Source organism: Aquarana catesbeiana, linkage group LG13, assembly GCF_042186555.1.
Source record: "Aquarana catesbeiana isolate 2022-GZ linkage group LG13, ASM4218655v1, whole genome shotgun sequence".
NCBI lineage: Eukaryota > Metazoa > Chordata > Amphibia > Anura > Ranidae > Aquarana > Aquarana catesbeiana.
Genome location: NC_133336.1, coordinates 9,368,151 through 9,394,148, shown reverse-complemented (window position 1 = coordinate 9,394,148; position 25,998 = coordinate 9,368,151). Strand labels below are relative to the sequence as shown.

The 25,998-nt window shown below is 44.7% G+C and overlaps 1 protein-coding gene across 1 annotated transcript in view; it reads right to left on the bottom strand.

Moving 5' to 3' along the window:
• Positions 1-1,258: 1,258 nt before the first annotated feature.
• Positions 1,259-25,998, bottom strand: part of LOC141117583 (NACHT, LRR and PYD domains-containing protein 12-like) — a 183,029-nt gene continuing 158,289 nt past the window's right edge. The window contains exons 5-6 of the mRNA XM_073610496.1: positions 18,373-18,438; positions 1,259-2,967 (exon numbers count right to left, since the gene is read on the bottom strand). Of these exons, the coding sequence (XP_073466597.1) occupies positions 1,259-2,967; positions 18,373-18,438 (1,775 nt within the window). The remainder of the gene's footprint in view (positions 2,968-18,372; positions 18,439-25,998) is intronic.

Genomic DNA, 25,998 nt, shown 5'->3' with positions numbered 1-25,998 from the left:
TGACAGCTGTTATATAGCTGAGGGCGGGGCCACTCTGTGATGTAAACGGGCGACCCCACCTTCCTCTGACGTCACGTGGCATCAGGGAGGGAGGGGTCAACCGTTTACGTCACTAAGTGGCCCCGCCCTCAGCTATATAACAACAGATGTCACCAAGAAAAAGCATCACTCTGCGGGAGCCTCCCATGGAGGCGGAGCTGTTACATTTTTTTTCTTTTTTCGGTCCGTCGGGCGGCGTGAGATGGATCTACATTGTGGGACATTTTTATTTTTTTATTTTTCCCCGTCCGCAGACCCCCTCAACCAGGCAAGGGTTGTGGGGGTGAGGCTTTTGTCCCCATCAACATGGGGACAAGATGCTTTGGGGGGCTACTCCAAAGCACCCCCCCATGTTGAGGGCATGTGGCCTGGTATTGTTCAGGAGGGGGGGCGCTCTCTCGTCCCCCCTCTTTTCCTGCAGCCTGCCAGGTTGCATGCTCAGATAAGGGCCTGGTATGGATTTTGGGGGGACCCCTACACCATTTTTTTTTTTTTTTTTTAGTTGGTGCAGGATTCCCCCTAATATTTATACCAGACCTGAAGGGCCTGGTAATGGACTGGGGGGGAACCCAATGAGTTTTATCTATTTTGCCGAGACCCGACAATTCATTACAGCCACAATCAGTTTTAAATGACCTTTTTCCTTTAGAAATGTAATTTTGCTGTGGTATTGTTCTAAACACGGGAAAAATGCGCCACTTTACAGGCATACTATAGACACCCCCCAGGTACGATATTTAAAGGAATATTTCATTTTTATTGTTTCACTTTAAGCATTATTAAAATCACTGCTCCCGAAAAGACGTCAGTTTTTAAAACATTTTTTTGCATTGATCCATGTCCCCTGGGGCAGGACCCAGGTCCCCAAACACTTTTTATGGCAATAACTTGCATATAAGCCTTTAAAATGAGCGCTTTTGATTTTTCATGTTCGTGTCCCATAGACTTTAATGGTGTTCGTCCGAATTTTTTGCCTGTTCGCAAGTTCTGGTGCGAACCGAACTGGGGGTGTTCGGCTCATCCAAATTTTTTACCTTAATGCAAGAAATTGCTTTTATTTACAGTCACTTTAAGTATTATCTGATGTATTCACATAAATAGATATGTACATATCTGCATATCATAGAAAACAAATCACACCAATAATTAATAATTTCTCTGGGAAAAACACCTGCAATTACCAATTTAATACAGCATGGTGATTATTCATATTTATTACTTACCTCAGACTCTTCATGTTGTGAAGAGCTGGTATAAGTTTCTTCAATCCTTCATCCTGAATGTTACATGAATATAGATGTACTTCTTGTGTCTCTTTGAGGGATTGAAGGATAAAAGACAGCACAGAGCAGTCCAGAGGGCTGAGGGGGACTTCAGAAAAGCCAACTTTATTTGACCCAATACATTGTGACACCAGAGCCTTATTCCTGCTCTCATGGAGATAGTAGAATTCAGTAGTAAGCTCTCTGTTGACTATTTGGGATTTGTCAGGTACTTTTTCTGCAATTTTCTTCTGGATCCAGGTGATGACATGTTTGGCGGCCTGAGACGACAATTCTCCCACATGAGACTGTAACATGGATCTAGTAGAAGAGTCTGAGAGACCGCAGAGGAAACGGAGGAGTATTTCAGCACGGCCGTCTTTGTGAGATTCTGCCTCATCGAGTGTTTTCTGTAATCTGTCAGGATTATAGGCAATAAAATGGACTAAAGCAGCAAAAAACTCCTGAAGAGTGAGATGTAAGAAGGTGTAATCCACATCAGGAGGCTGACCAGATTCCATCATGAAACATGAAAAGAGATGTTTGTCATTTCTCACACGGAATGACTCCAGATGACGATCATCAAATTCAATCATGTGACTCATGACTCCATGTTCTGCCATCCACCCAATAGATGTCAGCAGTTCCCGGACAGTGTGGTCACCATCTTTATTTTGGCAGTGGTTGGCCAAAATGTTGGAGACAAATATCACAAAGAGTTGTGTCATTGTTTTGGGTAATGATGTCATCAGCTGATCAGTGATTGTTGGTTGGGCTCTGAAGCACATTGATAACACTGTACAGATGATCCAGCAGTATGATGGGATATAACAGAAAGTATACAGCGTGTCATTCTCCTGCACATAATGAAAAGCCTTTTCTGACAATTCCTTATTTCCAAAGAAATTATAAAAGAAGGTCAGTCTGTCTCCATGGAGAAATCCCATGATCTCAGCTATTCTCTGGAAAGCACCGGTATCAACTGATGCCAGTCTGGTTGGGCGGCTGGTTATCAGTACAGAGCAACCCTTAAGAAGACTCTGCCTCACCAAACTGACCACAATCTCTCCAGATATTGTCTTGTTAGCAAAGAGTCTACAAGATTTGAAATCCATTTGGTAAATACTTTCATCTAAGCCATCAACTATAAACAGAAGTCTTTCTGGATCTTGTAAAATATTTCCAATCTGACTCTTCAGATATGGATATTGAAGAAGAATCATCTCCTCCAAGCTGACCTCTTCCAGCCTATTAAGGTCCCGGAATCTGAAGAAGAAGACAAATGCAAATCTCTTGTAGTGTTTTCCAGTCACCCAGTCATTGACAAATTTCTGCATCATTGTGGTCTTCCCTATTCCTGGCACTCCGCTCACCATTACTGCATGTGGTACACATTGTGACTGCTGATTCCAGTGGAAAAGCTTGTTGAGGGAAATGTGTTCCAGTCCAATTTGTGTTTCCTTCAAGCCTTCCTCATGTTTTACCCCGGTCTGTATTAGCTCATTCTGAGGACGCTGCCTGAAATGATCAGCGGAAACTACAATAAGGTTCACATAACGCTCATTGATGAGGAATCTTTGTGGTTCCAGAGTAGATCCTGGGGGTCTATGCTCCACTAGAGTCTCAGTCTTCTCCATCAGATGTTGTTTGTGCTTTTCCTGAATATCTGGGAATAAAATGGAAAAATTTAATGGCTCATGGTTATCAGAATGTGACAATATTATGTGACAATAAATTGTAACTTCATAGTCAAAATTAGTTGTATAAACAAACAGATTGTAGTTTTTTTTTTTTTTTTTTAATTACAGGCAGTTATATAGCACCAACAGCAACAACCAACCTTAGGGTACTTACAGTCTAAGGCCCTTTTTGACATGCACACATACATACACTAGGGCCAAATTTAGATCTTTTTAGACAGGACCAATTAACCACTTTTTGGAGTTTCAGGGGCAATCAGAGGATCCGGAGAAAACCCACACAAGCACAGGGAGAACATAAAAACTCCTTGCATGTAGTGCCCTGGCTGGGATTCACATTGATGATGCCAGTGCTGCAAGCAGAAGTGCTAACCACTAAGCCACTGTGCCGCCCATTAAATTACATTTGAGATTTAGACATCACATCAACAGTCTTTTGTACCTGAACAATGATATTCAATATCACCTTCTTATAACAGAAGGTATTTACATGTTCTCACCTCCAGTATAATATACACTGCTCAAAAAAATTAAAGAAACACTTTTTAACCAGAGTATAGAATCAAGCCAGTTCGACTCTTGGGATATTGATCTTGTCTGGTAAGTAGCAGATGGGGTTGTTAATCAGTTTCAGCTGCTTTGGTGTTAATGAAATTACCAACAGGTGCACTAGATGGGCAACAATGAGACGACCTCCAAAACAGGAATGGTTTTACAGGTGGAGGCCACTGACATTTTTTTCCCTACTCCTCTTTTCACACAGTTTTTCACTAGTTTTGCATTTGGCTAGGGACAGTGTCACTATTGATTGCATGAGATGATACCTGGACCTTATAGAGGTTGCACAGGCAGCTCAACTCCTCCAGGATGGCGCATCAATACATGACATTGCCAGAAGGTTTGCTGTGTCTCCCAGCACAGGCCCAGGAGCATGGAGGAGATTCCAGGAGACAGGCAGTTATCTAGGAGAGCTGGACAGGGACGTAGAAGGTCCTTAAGCCATCAGCAGGACCGTTATCTGCTCCTTTGTGCAAGTATGAGCACTGCCAGGGCTCTACAAAATGACCTCCAGCAGGCCACTGGTGTGAATGTCTCTTACCAAACAATCAGAAACAGACTTCATGAGGGTGACCTGAGAGCCTGACGTCCTCTAGTGGGCCCTGTGCTCACTGTCCGGCATGTGGAGCTCGATTGGCATTTGTCATTGAACACCAGAATTTGCAGGTCCACCACTGGCACTCTGTGCTTTTCACAGATGAGAGCAGGTTCACCCTGAGCACATGTGACAGACGTGAAAGGGTCTGGAGAAGCCATGGAGAATGTTAAGCTGCCTGTAACATCATTCAGCATGACCAATTTGGTGGTGGGTCAGTGATGGTCTGGGGAGGCATATCCATGGAGGGACGCACAGACCTCTACAGGCTAGACAATGGCACCCTGACTGCCATTAGATATCAGGATGAAATCCTTGGACCCATTGTCAGACCCTACGCTGGTGCAGTGGGTCTTGGGTTCCCCTTGGGATACGACAATGCCCGGTCTCATGTGGCGAGAGTATGCAGCCAATTATTGGAGGATAAAGCAATTGATACCATTGAATGGCCTCCACGCTCGCCTGACCTAAATCCAATAGAACACCTCGGTCCATGGTGACTAAGATCTCTGTGTTTTCATTAATGTAAGGAGCATCAAAGACACATCTAGGAAGCGGGCTGTGATGACCTTTCTTTCTTCCCATCAGAGTGACGTCTATATGTTTCAGGAGTGTGCTCTACCCTTTTGTAGGAGGTATGATCTTCTGTCTTCCCAGTAGACCCACAGTCCCTCCTACTGGTCTGGAGGTGATAACTGCAAGTCTACAGGGGTAGCAAATCTTGTCAGGAGTGTCCATCTCATAGTTAAATCTGTCCAGGAGCTAATCTGTGGCTGCCTGTATAGATGGTTCATGGGCAGGAAAGCCAATTACGCCCATTGATGTGTATGAGTTCCTGGAGAAGAGTGCATGGTTGGGGCTTTTACAGACCCTTCAGTCCCCGCTCATCACCACTAGCGCAGTAGTTCTCGGTGGTAATTTCAGAGAATAGTCACTCCAGCACGTATGCCAAGCTTGATGCTACATCTAGGATAAACAGGGAAATGATCACAGAGGCCTCCTTATAGGAAAATGTGAGTTTTAAAGGGAATGAAGCCCTGAACTAATCTGCTGTGCTGTCCTGATAAATCTGTGCATTCCAGGATTGATTTTGTGTTCGCCTCCAGGGCAGTCAAGCATTGTGGGCACTTCACGGTACCTTGCTTTTTCTCTGGCCACACAGTCACGCACTTTTTAGGAGGACCTAGGTGAGGGGCACACGCCTGGCCCAGGATCCTTGAAGCTGAACTGGAAAAAGAGGATTTGCTGGTGGAACCTAAGGAGACCGATATCGCATGGCAGGAGAAGAAGAGATTCTTAAGAAATGTGACTGGTGAGCGTTTGTGAAAGTCAAGTTAAACAGCTTATTTCAGGCAAGAAGATGCCAGCAAGTGTGTACTAGGAGGAGGGAACTCAGGAGACTGCAGGACCTTCCACACTGTGGCTGGGACATGAGGAAGAACCTGGAGGACACCAACATATGCCTGAAGGGACATTTCAAGGGGGAATCCAGACACATCTTCCATTCTAAGTGTCAGGTCACCTGAGATCAGGTGACAGATGCACTTTGTAGGAGTCGGAAGTGCACCGCAAGGTAGTGGACCATAGGACTGACTGCTGCGGATTGAACCCTGTAAGGTTCAGGAAGCAGGTCTACAGGATAACTAACATGGATCCCAGTGGGAGCTAGAGCATAGATTCCCCAGGGCGCGGAGTCTAAGAGCCAGCAGGTGTTCACCAGAGCCTCTAGTGGTGAGGATGGACTGCGCTGCAGTCTGGCTCCAGGTCGTGGCCCCCAGGGTCTCACAGCTCACGCTCACCATAGACTACAGGAGAAGAGGAAGGAGGCAACAGGCTGGAACGACAGGGAAGTAAGGGGTAAGCCAAAGATCAGGGCGACTAGCAGACAAGGATAAACCTAACACGCCAAAAGGTCAGGGTAACAAGCAGACCGGGAGAGTCGAGAACAGGCCAAAGTCGGTAACAGGAATCAGACGTAGGAAACACAGCAAGTACACACGGAGGCTAACACACAATGGTTGATCAGCACTGCTGGCTTGCAGTGCACAGGTTAATATAGGGTTCCCTGATAGGGCCTGGGGTGGGGCCATGCTTAGAGGAGAGGTTATAAAACCAGTCAGATGAGAGGCAGCTAGTCTTTAGAGATGAACACATGGAGACAGGTAAGCTGACAGAGAACTCAATTGCATAACCATGACACTAAGGTGGAGAATGTGGAAAAAATTATAATGTGATAAGACTGGAGCACTCCAGAAGGGGAAGAAGAATGTGATGAAAGTGGTCAGTGACCTCTACACCAACCTCTACTTTGAAAGAAATGGACACAACAGCAGCCGACAGGATCTTGTCGGCTATCGCTAACACTATTAATCCTGCAGGCTTGTCCACCACAAACTCTTTCTTGCCACTGGAGGAGCTGCTCTCTTCCATCACATCCTTTAGGTGGGGCAGGACTCCAGGCTGTGATGGTCTCCCAGTCCAGCTCTATATAGTGCTGTGGGTCCTCACTGACATAGACCTGCTTGAGCTGTATGAGGAGATGGTAGTGGAGGGCAGAATCCCTCCTTCTCTAAGGTAGGACTTGATTGCAATCAGACCCGGAGTGGGACAAAAAATAGGCCCGGGCAATTTAGACTGAGCAGCCAATTTTCCAGCAACTGCCCCTTTGTAAGAGCGGTTGGTGATGGGATAATCACGGAGTCGGTAATCTGTAATGTAATTGGGCACTGTGATATAAAGGGGAGTGCACTGTAAAGGAAACTAATGATTACAGTCCTCCTTTACAGTGCAGTTTCCTTTTCATCACAGTGCCCCTAACAATCACAGCCCCCCCATTGTGTCCCTTGCAGTCATCTGATGGCTTCACTTCTCGCGTTTACTGTCTCCTTCACTCCCCTTGGTTTTTTGAATGGATGTAATCTGCCTAGGTGGGCGGGGTCTCCTGACATCATACGTTTCCATGACATCAGCGGCCCCAGCCCTGGCAGCGTCCCCCGTTGCCTAGCTATTGCCGGCCATGAACATCGATCGCTATTTTATTTGGATCCGACCTGCTGCCCAAGCTGTTCAGTGTACAGATCTCTGGCTCCTCCCGTCCTTGCTGATAGATGACATTGACAGCAGGGCAGGAGAGCCTGGAGAGGAGACACGGGCACGGCCGCATAGAGGAAGGTGAGAGGCGACCGCGGCCTGTGTTAACCCTCTCCAGGCTGTGGTCACCACTTACCTCCTGCTGTGCGGCCCGGTCATCAACAGGCATCGGATTGCGGCCCAGAGGTTGAGCCCGGCGGCCCCGGTCCACTGGGCAAATGCCCGGAGGGCCCTATGGCCAGTCCGGGCCTGATTGCAATCATGTATAAGCAGAAGGGGTAAAGATGCAACTTGGAAAATTGGTGTCCTATCTCTCCCTTGAATGTAAACTACAACAACCTTGCCAAGGTACTGGCCAACTGGCTCAGAGCCCTGTGTTTACTAACAACATAAGATTTTGTACAGAGAGCAATGATGTGGCTGTTTTTTTGCAGTGAGAAAAGAACACCCACATTGATTAGTAAAAGCAGCAAATAACACACATTACACATTGTTAGGCACACAGTTAACCCCTTGATTCCCCGAGATGTTCCCCCCTTCCCAGCCAGTGTCATTAGTACAGTGACAGTGTATAGTATTATCAACGATCACTGTATTAGTGTCACTGGTGATGTCAGTGTTAGTTAGTTTTCACCCAGTGTCAGTCACTGATCAACTCCATTACTGTGCTATAAAAAATAATAGAGATTTAAGTATATATACCATAGTTTGTAGACACTAAAACTTTCACACAAACCAATCAACATACACTTCTTGGGATTTTTTTTTACCAAAAACAAGTAGCAGAATACATTTTGGCCTAAATTTATGAAGAAATTCAATTTTTTCTTTAATTGGATGTTTTATAGCAGAAGGTAACCTATATTGTTTTTGTTCCAAATAAAAAAATCCAGTGGTGATCAAATAACACCAAAAGCTCTCTTTGTGTGAAAAAAATATATAAATTTCATTTATGTACAGTGTTGTATGACCACACAATTGGCAGTTAAAGAGTTTGAGGGAAAACAAGTAGACTATAAGTCAGCTAGGTTGTCTACCACCCAGCAGAACTATGTTTGACTAGAAGCCCTTGTTTAGGACAGGGTGGCTACAGAATGAACATAGAAGTGACATGTGTAGCGGTGGGTTCATCCGCCTGGTTACTAGTAGGGATGAGCCGAACACCCCCCGGTTCGGTTCGCACCATAACCTACAAACGGACTGAAAATTTGCGCAAACTTTAGAACCCCGTTAAAGTCTATGGGACTCGAACGTTCAAAATCAAAAGTGCTAATTTTAAAGGCTAATATGCAAGTTATTGTCCTAAAAAGGGTTTGGGGACCCGGGTCCTACCCCAGCGGACATGTATCAATGCAAAAAAAGTTTTTAAAACGGCCGTTTATTCGGGAGCAGTGATTTTAATGATGCTTAAAGTGAAAAAAAAAAAAAAGTGAAATATTTCTTTAAATATCGTACCTGGGGGGTGTCTATAGTATGCCTGTAAAGTGGCACGTTTCCCATGTTTAGAACAGTCCCTGCACAAAATTACGTTTTTAAAGAAATAAAAGTAATTTTAAACTGCTTGCGGCTTTAATGTAATGTCGGGTCCCGGCAATATGGATGAAAATCAATGAGACAAACGGCATGTGTACCCCCCAGTATATTACCAGGCCCTTTGGGTCTTGTATGTATATTAAGGGGAACCCCACACCCAAATTAAAAAAAGGAAAGGCGTGGGGCCCACAGGCCCTATATACTCTGAACAGCAGTATACAGGCGGTGCAAACAAGAAAGGGACTGTAGGTTTGTTGTTAAGTAGAATCTGTTTGTAATTTTGAACTGGTACATTTTTAAAGTGTAGCTCCAGCCAAAAAATCAATTTTTAAGCTTTTTGGAAAACATAGGGAAGGGTTATCACCCCTGTAACATTTGTTTTGCTGTCTTCCTAGGGGTAGATTTCATCTCACTTCCTGTTGTCTCCTTCCGTTTGCAAGTAGGAGTCATTTGTAAGTTGGATGTTTGAAAGTAGGGTCCTGCCTTATATACTCTGCAGAAATTTGGGCCTTAGATGTTGGTGTTGCCACAACACTGTAAGCCCTAACAGTTACTCTTGGTGGGCGCAGGAACGGGCCCTGCTGTGAAATATTAGATCAAGAATTGTAATTACATGCACCTGTTGAACAGGGACAGAAAAATTGGGCCTTTGGTGGTGGTGCCACAACACTGTCAGTCCTCACAGTTACTCTTGGTGGGCGCAGAAACGGGCCCTGCTGTGAAATATTAGATCAAGAATTGAAATTACATGTCCTCATTGAACAGGGACAGAAAAAGCAACCCCTCAGATACTCTAGTTGGAGCGCAGGAATGAGCCCTCCTGCAAAATATGGCATCAAAAATTGTAATTACATGCCCCTGTTAAACAGGGGCTGAAAAATTGGGCCTTAGGCACTGGTGCTGGTGCCACAACACTGCAACCCCTCACAGATACTCTAGTTGGAGCGCAGGAACGAGCCCTGCTGCAAAGTATTGCATTAAAAATTGTAATTACACGCCCCTAGGGGCTGAAAAATTGAGCCTTAGCCTCTGGTGGCGGCGCCCAGAACCAAAAATATTCTTACAAGCTATCAGCATGATCATTGAGGAGGAAGAGGATAGTCACTCAGCATAACAGGATAGTCACTCAGCATCAGCATAGGCAGTCTTGAAGGGATCTGACATTTAAAAAAAAAATATTTGGTTACATCAGCATCAGGTATCTGGTGGTGATCCAAGACTGATTCATTTTTATGAAGGTCAGTTGATCGACCGAGTCGCTGGACAGGCGCACCCTGTGATCGGTTACCACGCCTCCAGCAGCACTGAATGTGCATTCCGAAAGAACGCTGGATGCAGGACAGGCCAGTAGCTCAATTGCATACTGTGCAAGTTCTGGCCAGTGATCCATCCTCAAGACCCAGTAACCCAGAGGATTTTCGGTGAGAAAGGTGTCCAAGTCAGATCTTGCCCCTAGGTATTCCTGCACCAAGTAAAACAGACGCTGGCGATGGTTGCTGGAACCGATCATACCTTGGGGCTGCGGACTAAAAATTGTCTGAACGCATCGGTCAGACGGCCAACTTCTCCACCGCTCCTTTTACTGACCGAAGCCTCAGCAACACTTTGTCCAGAAACAGGAGTTTGTAACCTCCCAGTGTCTGGGAACGCGTTGCACAGACCTTTCTGCAAGGCCTCCCGAAAATGTTTCATCCTCTGCTCCCTCTCCCAAGATAAGATCCGCAACCTTACCCTTGTAACGTGGATCAAGGAGGGTTGCCAGCCAGTAACGTTTCCTCTCCTTGACACCACGAATATGAGGATCCTTCCGCAGGCTTTGCAGGATCAGTGAGGCCACGCAGCGTAGGTTTGCTGAGGCATTCGGTCCGGAGTCCTCTGGGTCATTAAGGATGACATGATCCGCAGCCACCTCCTCCCAGCCATGTACAAGTCCATGGGTTTCTTGGGACTGTAAATGATCCCTTGAAGACTGCTGCTGATGCTGAGTGCCAGGCTCCACCTCCATGCTGACACAATCCTCCTCCTCCTCCTCCTCCTCATCCTCTGCCTGTGTGATCGGCGGACATGCAGGAACACTGTCTGGATAAAGGGGGGCCTTGAGAGCTAAGGAAGTCTTCCTCTTCCTGCCTCTGTTCTGCCTCAAGTGCCATGTCCATTATTCCACGCAGCGTGTGCTCCAACAGGCGGACAAGGGGGACAGTGGCACTGATGCATGCACTGTCACTGCTCACCATCCTCGTGGCCTTCTCAAATGGTGACTGGACAGTGCATGCATCCCTGATCATGGCCCACTGGTGTGGGGAAAAAAAAACAAGCTCCCCTGACCCCGTCCTGGTGCCATAGTCGCACAGGTACTCATTGATGAGCCTCTGCTGCGTGTGCAGCAGCTGCAGCATGGCCAACGTTGAGTTCCACCTGGTGGGCATGTCACAGATCTTGGGCAGGTTAAATTCCTTTCAGAGGTCCGCCAGCCGAGCACTGGCGTTATATGACCGGCGGAAATGCACATAGACTTTCCTGGCCTGCCTCAGGACATCCTGTAAGCCTGGGTACCTACCCAAGAACCGCTGCACCACCAAGTTAAGGACATGAGCCAAACAGGACACATGGGTCAGTTGTCCCTGTCGGAGGGCGATGAGGAGGTTGGTGCCATTGTCGCAAACCACCATTCCTGCCTTAAGCTGGTGTGGCGTCAACCACCTCTGAGCCTGCCCCTGCAGAGCTGACAGAATCTCTGCCCCAGTGTCTCCTGTCCCTCAAGCACACCAGCTCAAGCACCGCATGGCATTTTTTGGCCTGCGCACTTGCGTAGTCCCTTGAATGCCTATGGAGCACCACTGGTTCCGAGGACAAAGCACAGGAAGAGGCCATGGAGGAAGAAGAAAAGGAGGGGGTGGAGGAGAGAGGTGTGGCAGAATCACCAGTAGAAGCATTTTGGAGGTGTGGTGGCGGAACAACCTCCAACACTACTGCACCTTGTTCTGCATCCTTCCCAGCTGCCAGCAGAGTCACCCAATGCGCCGTAAAAGATAGGTAACGTCCCTGTCCATGCCTGCTGGACCATGAGTCAGCTGTAATATGCACCTTACCGCTGACCGCCCTGTCCAGCGAGGCCAAGACATTGCCTTCCACATGCCGGTAGAGAGCCAGAATCGCCTTCCATGAGAAAAAGTGGTGTTTGGGAACCTGCCACTGAGGAACTGCACATTCCACAAACTCACAGAAGGGGGCAGAGTCTACCACCTGAAAAGGCAGCAGCTGAAGTGCTAGCAATTTAGCCAAGCTAGCATTCAACCGCTGGGAATGTGTATGGCTGGGAGTGAACTTCTTTCGGCGGTGCAGCAGCTGGGGTAGGGAAATTTGCCTGGTACAATCTGACATTGGTGTACCAATAGCAGATTGCACGCAAGTACTTGGCTGTGACACACCCAATTCTACACCTTCATTCCTCTCAGTGCAGGTCTCAGAGAGGACTGAAGGTATAGTGGGGTTGGAGATTCCAGCTGATGAGGAGCAAGGAGAGATCCTCTTTGTTCTTTGGTGTGGGTCTTTTAGTTGCGCTTGCCAACGAACTGCATAGCAGGTCAACATATGTCTGCTCAAGCATGTGGTGCCCAAGCGGGTGATGTTTTGGCCACACGAGATACGCTTGAGAGATATGTTGCAAATAGCAGCGGTGTGATCTGATGCACTCCTCTCAAAAAAGGCCCACACCAAAGAACTTTTGGAATAACGTGCAGAGACAGCAGCGCCCTGCACATGCGGAGCTCTGCGGTGTGATGCAGTCGATGTGCTGCCCTTAAGCTAGCTCCTGGAAGGCATCCTCCCTCACTGGTGATGTGCCTCCTCCTCCTCCTCCCCTTTCCTATCAGGCACCCACGTGGAGTTAGTGACCTCATCATCCCCTCCCTCCTCATCACTGGAGCAAACCTGGCAGTATGCTGCAACTGGGGGAACATGACTGCCAGATTGCTGTCCTTCTTGGGCACCCCCTCTCTCTGGGCTCACGTTACTGCCTTCCTCCAGCTGGGTACCATCATCGGAGCCTTCAAAACGCTGGGCATCCTCCTGGAGCATGTACCCAACACTGTGGTCAAACAGATAGGGGGACTCCTCAGGAGGACATAGTGGGCCTAGGGAAGGAGTGACTGATGCCATTGAGCCGAGGGAAGAGGCCGCGTTGGCAGCTGCTTTGCCAGACAAAGTACCCTGAGCCTGGGTGAGAGGATGAGGAGGATGAGGGCGGCTTGGTCATCCACTCTACCAACTCTTCCACATGTCAACATGGCCAGCTGCTGAAAAAAAGGACAAGCGTGTCCCACGGCCACATGCTGATGAGGAGGCACCGTGTCTACGACCAGCACTGTTGCCTCTAGACACAGAGGCTGTTTGCCCTCTTTTATTGGCTTGTGACTGTCTACCTCTCCTTGTTGGCCTTCCAGACATACTAATGGCCTGCAGTGAGATGTAGCTGCACAAAACTTGCGAACAGACCAAAACTTTGCACGAGCGTTAGAACCCTATTGAAGTCTATGGGGCTCGAACGTTCAAAATCAAAAGTGCCCATTTTAAAGGCTAATTTGCATGGTATTAGGTAAAGTAACACATGCAAGAGTTGACACAGCTGCACACCCCAAAAAGCATTGCAAAATTACCGTAGTGGAAAAATTTCCCCAGGGGGCTTTTAAGCAGCAAAATACTTCTGAAACAATGTTTAGTAACCATGTTTAGTAAAAATATTATTTAATTCAGACATAGAATGCATTACATAAATACAATCAATATCACATAAAATTTCCAGTAGTCGACATCAGCAACAACAAAGGACCATCTCCCATGGCAATCAATTCATTGAAAAAGTTCTAATTGTACAGTTACATTGTATCAATGCTATCAATATGAATCCCCATGAATACCCCAATGCATTTCGACCCTTTATCCTTTTCTGGTCTTCTTCAGGGGTGTTTTAACTTCTAAAGAGATACATCAAAAAATTCCATTAGGATTTTCTACAATATATAAAACATAACAGATCATTTCGTAATATTTTGAAAGTTTTTGAAAGTACATCTCCATACATATGGCGAAGTATTTACCATTTGGGAATAGGAAAGTGGGCTTGTGTCGCATAGTTTTAAAAACCGTTGCGTGCGGTGGTCCCACAATGTTTGCTCATTCCCTCTGTCGCCTCTGGGCGTGTCCATAGTCCACGGGGCTTGCAAGGAGCCACGCATTTGGACCCAGTGGGGAAGGTGTAGGGTGAGGCACCTGTAATTTGATATTTGTAAAAATCAGCGGGTGTCGGGTGGGTGTTCCGTATTGTCCTATATAGCCAGACTGCTTAATATTCAAAACAATTAATAGAGTGGTCTCAACTAATATTGTCCCTTTGCTCATATTTTAAGAATTTTTGGATCTAAATTGTGATATGTGAATGTATGATAGGTTGAACCAAGTATATAGAGTACTTGATGAAAAAAAATCACTTTAAACAAGCTCTATAGTTTCATGCCTCACCTTACAAAGGTGATAATACTGGGTGGTGGGGTAGTGTGTGTAAAAAAACTAAGTGAAGGGATCTATGTGATAAGGTGTGACATAAATAAAATGTTGTTGACCAGTGCCAAAAGCATGGGGTCTGTGTAATGAAATATAGCATGATAAAGTGTTGTTAATGTGTGCCAAAAACAAAAAACAAACAAAAACTTGTAAAAAAAAAAAGAATATATAACAAACATGTGAAAAAGGGAAAAGAACTAAGAAGGCTGATGATGTGTGATGGTGAAAACAATCTATACAAGGTGAAGTAATGTGAAGTGCCTAATAAAGGAATATCCAAGTTTATAAACAGGTGGTTAAAATGATAATACTGTTATTACTTATTATTGGGCTTATGTGTATAAGATGTCAATGTGATAGATGTATTAAGAAACCTAAATCATAAAAAATATGAATGTATTCCATACTGTGTGAGTTGCGGGTGGCAGGACTCATCCAGTACAAGCACTTACTTGTTGGTTCTGACCCTTCCTGCATGTGTTGGCAGTCATCCAGGGATCACCTCAAGATCCTCAGGAAGCTGCACCTTTATTTATAGGAGTTAATTGCCTCTTGGTCGCAGGTGCTCATCTCCACCCCACAGCAGAAATCCAGGAATCATCTGAAGATCCTCAGGAAGCTGCACCTTTATTTATAGGAGTTAATTGCCTCTTGATCCCAGGTGCTCATCTCCCCCCACATCCTCCCCCTGCAACTGCATTTGCATGGTATTGTCCTAAAAAGGGTTTGGGGACCCGGGTCCTGCCCCAGGGGACATGTATCAATGCAAAAAACGGTTTTAAAAACGGACGTTTTTTCAGGAGCAGTGATTTTAATAATGCTTAAAGTGAAACAATAAAAGTGTAATATTCCTTTAAATTTCGTACCTGGGGGGTGTCTATAGTATGCCTGTAAAGGGGCGCATGTTTCCCGTGTTTAGAACAGTCTGACAGCAAAATGACATTTCAAAGGCAAAAAAGTCATTTAAAACTACTTGCGGCTATTAATGAATTGCCGGTCCGACAATACACATAAAAGTTCATTGATAAAAACTGCATGGCATTTCCCCACAAGGGAACCCCGAACCAAAATTAAAAAAAAACTGGTGTTGGGGTCCCCCTAAATTCCATACCAGGCCCTTCAGGTCTGGTATGGATTTTAAGGGGAACCCCGTGCCAAAATTTAAAAAAAAATTGGCGTGGGGTGTTTAAAAAGGGGCCCCCCAGATCCCGCCCCCCCATGTGAAATGGTAAGGGGGTACAAAAGTACCCCTACCATTTCACAAAAAAATTTCAAAAATGTTAAAAATGACGAGACAGTTTTTGACAATTCCTTTATTTAAATGCTTCTTTCTTCTCATCTTCTTTCTTCTCATCTTCTTTCTTCTCTCTTCTATCTTCTCTCCTCCTTTGGTTTCTTCCTCCATCTTCTTCTTCTGGTTCTTCTGGTTCCAGAAGAAGCCTTTAACAAGCCTTTAATATAAGCCCTTAAAATTATCACTTTTGATTTCTCTCATAGACTTTTAAAGGGTGTTCCGTGGCTTTCGAATTTGCTGCGAACACCCCAAATTGTTCGAACTCGAAGCTCATCCCTAATCAGAAGAAGAACAGCACTTGTCTTCAGGTAGCTATAGGTGCAACAGTGCAGGGGTACACAGTACACTAACTGTAAATACTTCAAGCTGCCTGCCTGTGGTATTAATAGGATCAGAAGAAGAACAACAGCACTTGTCTTCAGGTAGCTATAGGTGCAACTATTAGAAAGAGAATAACAGGAACAGATCTAGCTAAACTGAATACAGTGTGTGTGTATATATATATATATATACAATACACTGTAAGTGCAGCTAACTGACTCGCCTGCCTACTCTATCTAACTTAAATCAAATGACACTGTCTCTCTCTCTGTCTATGCCAATTACGGCTCTCTGTGCAGTCGGCGCTGTGATTGGCAAAGCATGCGGGTCATAGTGCATGCTTGGGCAATCATCAGCCAGCAATGCACTGCGATGCCGCAGTGAATTAAGGGCTGTGACGCGCAACTCGAATTTGGCATGAACAGCCCATAACGTTCGCAATTCGGCGAATGGTTGAACAGACGATGTTCGAGTCGAACATGGGTTCGACTCAAACTCGAAGCTCATCCCTAGTTACTAGCAATCCGCCAATTACCCTGCTGCCTGACCCCCATCTATCAGTTAAGACAATGAACAGTCTTTTGCGCAGTTTTATTACGTTTATTGCAGATAACAACTTGGGTGGGATTAAGGAAGATATGAGATGCCCATAGCACTTAGTATTTTGGAAGACACTACTTAGCAGCCTTAGCTTGAAAATTGATGCACATGTAGTATTCCCAGTCTCCTTCCTCTGCAGAACTACTGAAATACTATTTCTTCACTTCCATTGTGACAAGAACGAATAACTATGAATAATTCCACCTTGCAGACCATGATGGTATTGTCCCAGCGAATCAAGGAGCCAGAGACTTACACAGCCTCTCCCCGATGGCTCAAAGAATCAGACAGCCACACAGTCTTTTGGAAGGTATTACCAATGTGCTAACCAGACCAGAGGCACTCGGTACCTCCCCCCGATGGCCTGACACATGGTAATAGGCAGACTACTGTTCCCAGCCAGTCCATTACTGTCAATGCTGTGTTCCCCAGCCACAGCATTCTGCACTATTGTTGATAGATTCTCCTCTCCCGTTTCTTTCACACTGGCCTTCTCCAAAAGGATAGTTCTGTGTCCCCGTCCACAGAACGCTGATCTACTCTCCTCCGCTTTACTGCTACTTCCTCCGTATTGATCTTCTCCAGCATACAAGTCCTGTGTTCCCCAGTCACAGCAGCTTGACACCTTTTCAGAGATGAAGATCTTTATCTAAAGCTCTCTCCTAGTGGTTCCTCCATCCCTCCTCGCTCGGCGAATCCCCATGTGGGGACGCCCGGAACAGCAACTCAATACTCCATTCTGTCTTTTTCTGCTCTCCAGAACTCCTCCCTGGCAGCATGTGACCTCAGCTTATATGGGAGGCCTGCCCCCTGCCAATACCAAAGGGTAATTGGTCAGAGCTCCTCACATGAGCTGCCTACCACTCAGATCTAAGGTCCAACCCCCCCTTCCAGAACCATCTCTCTGAAAGCAGTGGAGGCATCTCTGTGTCAGAGCACAGGTGACAACACCCACCACTGCACTGGACACTCCCAGTCCCAAATTAAAACAGACAGGCCCAGCACTCAGCATAAGCCTGCCTAGATTTACCTACACATATCCTGAATTTAAAAATCCTACTCTAGCACCTACCTTCAGGTAGAGGGTGCTACACATGTATTACATCACTTCTTCAGTGGAGGGCAGGGGAGACCCCTCATGTCTCAATAAAGAGAACCTGTCATAGTATAAATGTTATATGTTATCACATAGGAGGCTAATGCCTCTGTCTAAGGGATAGCAATACAGTTGAGTGAAAAGATAACCTAAAAAATGAAAAAAAGTTTAACCCCCTCCCCCCGCCCACGAGTGTATGCATGTTCATGTCCAGCTACATATGAAAACAATGAGTGAGCTACACATGTTACATATTGTCACACACATCAGAGTGAAAGTAATAATTCTGGGGGCATTTTTCACAGGTAACTCTAAAACTGATGACCTGTAAAAACTTTTAAAGCATCACCTGTGAACAATTTTGGGTATGAAGTTTGTTGCCATTTCACGGGTGAAAGCCATTTATTTTAAGGCTTGACACGTTGGCTATTTATTTACTCAATGCACGCTATTTTTTTTATATTTCAGATATATCTTATAATTGGGTAATATATTGCAGTTATGTGTACTAAAAGTAACTCTAGTGTGTTTTTCACTGAAAATATTCCCAAAAAAGTGCATTCTAACAGATGCAAAAAATGCAAAATGGCTCTGGCAGCAAAAGGGTTAACGCATTTTGTTGTGTAAATTGTATGACCTAAAGGGGAATGTCTGAATTCAGAGAATACATAGTACCACCAGATCTGCACTTTTGGAGAAAATTGTTACAATTTTTCATCTATTACCTTTCAGCTCCGGAGTCAGGAAGTGTCCGAGTTCATCCAACAGAATCTGATCCACCAAACCCTCACCTATAGAGAAATAAATCATTAACATCTATGTCATTGGGGAGGTGCCCAAAATTATATGGATACTGGGAGGAAATTATTAGTACTGTAAATTCCATATTTGGTGAAGCGTTTGGATTAGACCCAATGCTATGTATATTCAATGGCGACCCTAGGGGGGGCCAGAGGGGGCCCTGACCCCCCCCAACATTATGCTGGGCCCCACCATGTGCCCCCCCCCCCCCCAAAAAAAATTATTATTTTTTTTTTTTTTTTTTTACAAAAAGGCAATCTCTTTTTGTTTGTATTCATATCGGATGTGCTGCATCTTACTCAGGCCACCGCTGGGGTAACACAGTCTCTATTGAGAGGGAGAACGTCCCCAGTCAGCTCCTGCAGGTGATTCCTCCCCCCTCCCTCTGCTCGCTGACACTGCATAATGTGAGCGCTCACACAACCATGGCCGCCCGATCTGCTCCTTCCCCTGCATCCTCATTGGCAGGGAGAAGAGCGAGTTGCAGGAAGGACTCCACCAGGACTCTCAGTTACTGAAAAAACAGACTGATTTCTCCCGTCCTTAGGACAGGAGAACCAGCCTGTAAATTCCAAGAAATGCCAGACCAGCACTGTCAATAGCAGGGGCAGGACAGCAAGAGGAGGCTGGGGAACCCCACAGTGACAGAACACCAGGGCCCGGTGGCAAGACAACCTTTGCAACCCTGATAGTTCTCCCATTTATAGATATAGATATATCTATAGATATATAGATATATCTATAGATATATTTGCATTTTATATTGCCCCCCTATTTTTGTCCCTGTCCCCCCATGTGCCCCCCCCTAAATATGAAAGCTGGAGACGCCACTGTGTATATTGGGCCATATGGATGGGGACACATTACCATTCACTGTACAGACTGCAGGGACTAGATGCTTATTTAAGGTTCATAAGTTGATTGCACAGAGGTGATTGACTCCGAACACCATCAACATTCAGTATAGGGAAAGGGGAAAGGCAGTAAATGATACGATAAGAAAATAAAAATATGTGTATACAAAAAGAGATGTGTAAAAAAGTTTGAGAGAATATGGGGCCCATGGATGGACACTACAGGGCTTCCCCAGAGGGACATTATATGTAGCAGATCATAAGGAAGGAAGATATATAGTGTAAGATTTTTTTTCTATTCTCTTTTTCATAATCTACGAAATGTAGGTGTTGCAGAAAATAAAATATTTTATACATATTTATGAGTAAAATTAAGAATTTATTGGATAAAATTTTATAGGTAATACATTTGTATTGTTGGATATTGTATTTGTATGATTGGTATTGCACTGTATGTATGGGAAAAATGTAAAAACCCTTTTTTCGGATTCCATGGGATGGAGGAGGAGGCAGCGTGCATCTAACTTACTAAGTCAGCAACTAGCAACAGCAGCTAGCTCTGTGTCTGTACCCACTTCTGATCAGCAAGGTATACTTGAGTTTTTCCCAGTCAGCGGTCGGACTCGTTCCCGACTGCATCTCTGGAGCTAAGCCACAGTGATCTTTGGGTTCTTCTTTACCTCTCTCACCAAGGCTCTTCTCCCCCGATAGCTCAGTTTGGCCGGACGGCCAGCTCTAGGAAGGGTTCTGGTCGTCCCAAACATCTTCCATTTAAGGATTATGGAGGCCACTGTGCTCTTAGGAACCTTAAGTGCAGCAGAAATTTTTTGTGTAACGTTGGTCAGATCTATGCCTTGCCACAATTCTGTCTCTGAGCTCTCCAGGCAGTTCCTTTGACCTCATGATTCTCATTTGCTCTGACATGCACTGTGAGCTGTAAGGTCTTATATAGACAGGTGTGTGGATTTCCTAATCAAGTTCAATCAGTATAATCAAACACAGCTGGACTCAAATGAAGGTGTAGAACCATCTCAAGGATGATCAGAAGAAATGGACAGCACCTGAGTTACACAGCAAAGGGTCTGAATACTTAGGACCATGTGATATTTCAGTTTTTCTTTTTTAATAAATCTGCAAAAATGTCAACAATTCTGTGTTTTTCTGTCAATATGGGCTGCTGTGTGTACATTAATGAGGAAAAAATTAACTTAAATGATTTTAGCAAATGGCTGCAATATAACAAAGAGTGAAAAATGTAAGGGGGTCTGTATATATATGTGTGTATATGTATGTATATTTTTTTTTCTTGATATTTGTAGAGTAATACCCTTTATAGCATCTGGTGGGTTTGAATAGTAATGAACGAAATATGAACTAAATATCCATAAGGCCCAGTTCACAGTGATGCGTTGCATATTTAGCGCGATTTTGACCCGATTGCATTGCGAAATGTCTTTGCGAATTCATTACGTGTTTGTTGCAAATATACTGTGATTCTACTGGAATTAGTTGTCATTCTGGGAGGTGACTGCGATTTCATGTCTGTCCAATGGAACCCAGTGTTATGCTGACGTAAAAAAAAAAAAAATAGCTGTATAAACTTCCTGTTCTCTTCCTGGTTTTTGTGGAATGTGAGGAGAGGAGCGTGGGATAGTGTGTCAAAATGTACCATTCATTGGCTTTGGTTATAGAGGCAGTAGTTACTGCTACTGCTGCAGTCATTATAAAAAAGAAGAAAGCCAGGCTGAGGAGAAGGAGGATGATGATGATGCTGTCAACCAGAAGATACTGGGTACACCCTGTAATTGCAAATAGGGAGGAGAGAGGACAGTTCAAGATGATGATCTACAACGATCTACATCAACATAATGAAAACATTTTCAACTACACTCGTATGTCAGTTGACAGGTGAGCAATTATGTAAAAGTTATACTTTTTCTCCCCATTCCTCTATACCTGCCTTACCCTACATCCCCCCCCCCCCCTATCCCTCACCCTACATCACTCCCCCCTTCATCCCTAACCTTAGCCGTAACCAGAATCCGAATATCTCTCCTACCTCTATCCCTCCCCCCACTATACCTCACACATCTATCCCTCGCCCCCACTATCCCTTACCCTCCATAACCCAATACATTCCTCTGCTCTGTATCCAACCTACCTCTGCCCACTTACTTCTCCCCCTTAACCTAATTTTCCCCCATTTCACCCCACTTCCTATCTGATACCTCTTCCCTTATCTATGTTATCTTACCTCTTCTCTGTATATATTTAATTTTCAGTTTCGACGAATTGCTTCGACTGATCTACAGCAGTGTGGAGCATCAGAACACCACTTTCCAAAATAGTGTGGAGGCAGCTGAGCGATTACTTGTCACCTTAAGGTAACATATTTAATAAAAAGCCAGATAGCCAGCAAATGCGTATGCTTTTTTTTTTTTTTTTTTTTGTCATGGCAGCTGATCCACTCTTGGCCCCACGTATTTGATGTAGGTGTTGCGTAGACTACGCCACCTCGTCTTTACTTAACTTAGACCAAAAACTGAAAAAAAGTAAGCACACAATTAATTATCCATCTCCTTCCTCTCAGGTACCTGGCTACCGGCAATTCTTTTGCCAGTTTACAATACAAATTCAAGCTGGGCAAATTGACTGTGAGTTCTATTGTGCATAAAACCTGTGCAGCTATCTGGCTACTTTTAAAGGATTTGGTGATGAAGAAGCCGACTAGGGAAGACTGTGCTAAAATTGCCAAATTTTTTTGGGAGCGGTGCAATTTCCCAAATTGTGTAGGTGCAATAGATGGAAAGCACATCAGAATAATTAGCCCAATTCATAGTGGCTCAAAGTATTTTAACTATAAAACATATTTATTCATTTGTCCTGATGACAGTGGCTGATGCCAATTATTCCTTTACCTATGTGGATATACTGTAGGATCATATGGAAGTAGCTCCAGCATCTTCTCGCATTCTTCTTTTGGCAAGATGCTTCGAGAAAACTCACTGAACCTTCCTGACAATCCTGGAACAAATCTACCTCTGGAGCCTTATGTCTTTGTTGGGGATGAGGAATTCCCTATTTCTGAGCTCCTTCTACAGCCATATGCAAACAGGGGACTTTCCACTGCAAAGAGGGTATTCAATTACAGACTGTCAAGGGCAAGATGTGTAGTGGAGTGTGCTTTTGGCATACTTGCCAATAAGTGGCGTTTCCTGAACTCACTTATAATGCCGTGTACACATGAGCAGACTTTCAATGGACCGAATCACGTCGGACTTTTAGACAGACTTTTCGACAAACTTCCGTCGAATTGGACTTGTCTAGACACAATTACACCAAAGTCCGACGGATTCGACCGTGATGACATATGACCGGACTAGAATAAGGAAGTTCATAGCCAGTAGCCAATAGCTGCCCTAGCGTCGGTTTTCGTCAGTCAGACTAGCATACAGACAAACTGATTTTTCGACTGGACTCGAGTCCGTTGGAAAGATTTGAAACATGTTCCAAATCTAAAGTCCATCACATTTTCGACAGAAAAGGTCCGCTGCAGGTCCGATGAAGCCCACACATGGTCGAATTGTCCGACGGATTCGTTCCGTCAGACAAGTTTAGTCAAAGTCCAGCCGTGTGTACACGGCATCAGCCTTAGTATGGAGCATGCCATTGGTGCATGGGTACCTATTTGAGGACTCTTTGATGCATGACCTCGAAGAGCCAACATGGATCAGAATCTGTGGCAACTACAGTGGGGAAAATGTTCGCCAGGACTTCAGAGTACTTTATGTCAGCAAATGGGCAGCTATCGTGGTAGCTCGATGCAATAGGTTAAAATGCTATACTCTGCTTCACATATTTGCATGGTGTCAATTTTTATAGGTAAAAATAAAGAAATGAATTTGATACTGTTCAGGTGAGTGCTATTATTTTACAGGGTGTGTTGTGCACATATCGATCTTCCCATACCATATCCTCATTAAAGATAACCTTAACCCTAACACTTTCTGTAACCCTAACCGTAAAATGAACCCTAACCCTGACACATCTACAATCAGTGCATCAATAGACAAATACACATCGATAAGCAATATACTTATAATTTTGTTTATAGGTTCCAGAAGGTAAGCTGTACCGGTCATGGTACATGAGATGGATGATTTGCACCATAGTAAGCAAAAGTAAGCAATAGAAGCAATGCAGACAGATATCACACCATAGTTGTCTTCAAAAAAATATTTTTTATTTTTTTAATTTGAAATCTTCATGTAATTACATTTTCAGGAAACAATCAAACTTCAAACATTGTAAAGAACAACATAACGAGGATACAATACCCTGTCTCCTTTTATCTTTCCCTTTCTCTCACCTCTCTCACCCTTCATGCTTTCTCCCCTTCACCTGATCTCTTTCTTCAAGTCTAACTTAGTATGACCCTCTCACTTCCTCAGACCCTCTCACTTCCTCTGACCCTCTCACTTCCTCTGACCCTCTCACTTCCTCTGACCCTCTCACTTCCTCTGACCCTCTCACTTCCTCTGACCCTCTCACTTCCTCTGACCCTCTCACTTCCTCTGACCCTCTCACTTCCTCTGACCCTCTCACTTCCTCTGACCCTCTCACTTCCTCTGACCCTCTCACTTCCTCTGACCCTCTCACTTTCTCTGACCCTCTCACTTTCTCTGACCCTCTCACTTTCTCTGACCGTCCTACTTTCTCTGACCGTCCTACTTTCTCTGACCGTCCTACTTTCTCTGACCGTCCTACTTTCTCTGACCGTCCTACTTTCTCTGACCGTCCTACTTTCTCTGACCGTCCTACTTTCTCTGACCGTCCTACTTTCTCTGACCGTCCTACTTTCTCTGACCGTCCTACTTTCTCTGACCGTCCTACTTTCTCTGACCGTCCTACTTTCTCTGACCGTCCTACTTTCTCTGACCGTCCTACTTCCTCTGACCGTCCTACTTCCTCTGACCGTCCTACTTCCTATCTGTTTCTTTACCCTTTAACACACATGGTAATAGTGGACATTTTCACATTTCTTGTACAAAAAGAAGCACCTAAACCTCCACCTCACTCTCGTACTCTCTCTCTTACTCCTCCTCCTTTCGTACATGTATGCCACTGCATAATCCACATGGACCTGAAAAGTTGGTATGGACCAAAAAAAGTTTTACATTACGTAAACAAATCCAATATAGATATATATCTATAAATTCAAAAATGCACTCTGTTGTTCAGTCGTTGCTTGCTTCAAAGTTACAGGTGGGGATATTACTCTATCTGGTGGTTCACTCAGGGTCCCATATTGCAAATTCGCACCACAGCCATTTACATTTTGTTCAGAGGTGGGATACATGCCCTGACATTGGTAGTCAGTGGGATTGATTGTCAGTGGGTTAAATGCCCTTACATTGGGGGTCAGTGGGATTGGTGGTCAGTAGGATACATGACCCTACATTTTGGTCAGAGGTGGGATACATGTCCTGACATTGGTGGTCAGTGGGATTGGTTGTCAGTGGGATAAATGCCCTTGCATTGGTGGTCAGTGGGATTGGTGGTCAGTAGGATGCATGCCCTTACATTTTGGTCAGTAAAAAATATAAAACATAACGTAAACAAATCCAATATTGATTAACAACATGAAAGTGGCAGTGCAGTTTAACAGGTATGCATCTATAAATTCAAAAATGTTGTAACATTCTGTTGCTCAGGCGTTGCTTGCCTCAAAGGCACAGGCGGGGATATCACTCTATCCGGTGGTTCACTCGAGGGCCCATATTGTGAATTTGTTGGAGGCACGATTGAATTAACTTCAAGTTACTGATTTCTATATGGATAAGGACTTGGAATGATTGGTTTAAGCTGTTCCACAGGTGGATAGTGGTTTGGCATGGATGGCATTTGATTGTAGAGCTGTGGTGGTCTGATTTTTTGTGGGAAATGGTGAGGAGTTGAGTCGTGTGGTTTTAATTCCATTGCTCTTATATCCGGGGTTCTAGTTGGGGGAGTCATTAAGGAGGCAATTGGTGAAGGAATGGGATATGGGATTCTTGATCTGGGGGTCTCATACATGCTTGAGTAGTCAGCAAAACTAGAAGGATAAGGGTTTGGTGCAGGGTTCGAGGCAGAAGAAATGGGAGTAATTATTTGAGTACTAGTACTCTCGTGCGTTGGCACTGAAACATGACATAGCATAGTGAAGGAATGTATGCAATGTTGCACTGCAATCCTCATGTTGAAGTAATGGTCTGGCAAGACCTCTTTGAGAAGAGGCACCAAACTTAGGGCAAACATAGTATGAGGGCATCGCTGGACATCGATTTGTTCAGTGATCCCTGACATTATGTTTAGTAATTTATTTGTCTCTTCTGGGTCTTCTACCTGTTCTGCTGCCCTGCTGCTTCGCTTCCAGCATGAGGTAGATGTTTGCCTTTGTCAGTATCCTCATTATCTTGCTCCTGAGTAGAATACTCATGTACCTCAATTGCGTCACCCTCTACCTCCATAGATAATGAATCCTCTTGGTTTGTGCAAGCAAATGATACTCCCTCATCTACGTCAACAATAGCAGCATGCTCCTCTTCCTCTTCCTCCTCCTCTTCCCAACTTGCTTCTGTGCTGAAATACAAAAATTGTCACATCTGATTCTAAGTATAAGGATGATAGCGGCAGAAGTGAAGGTTAGGGGAGGAC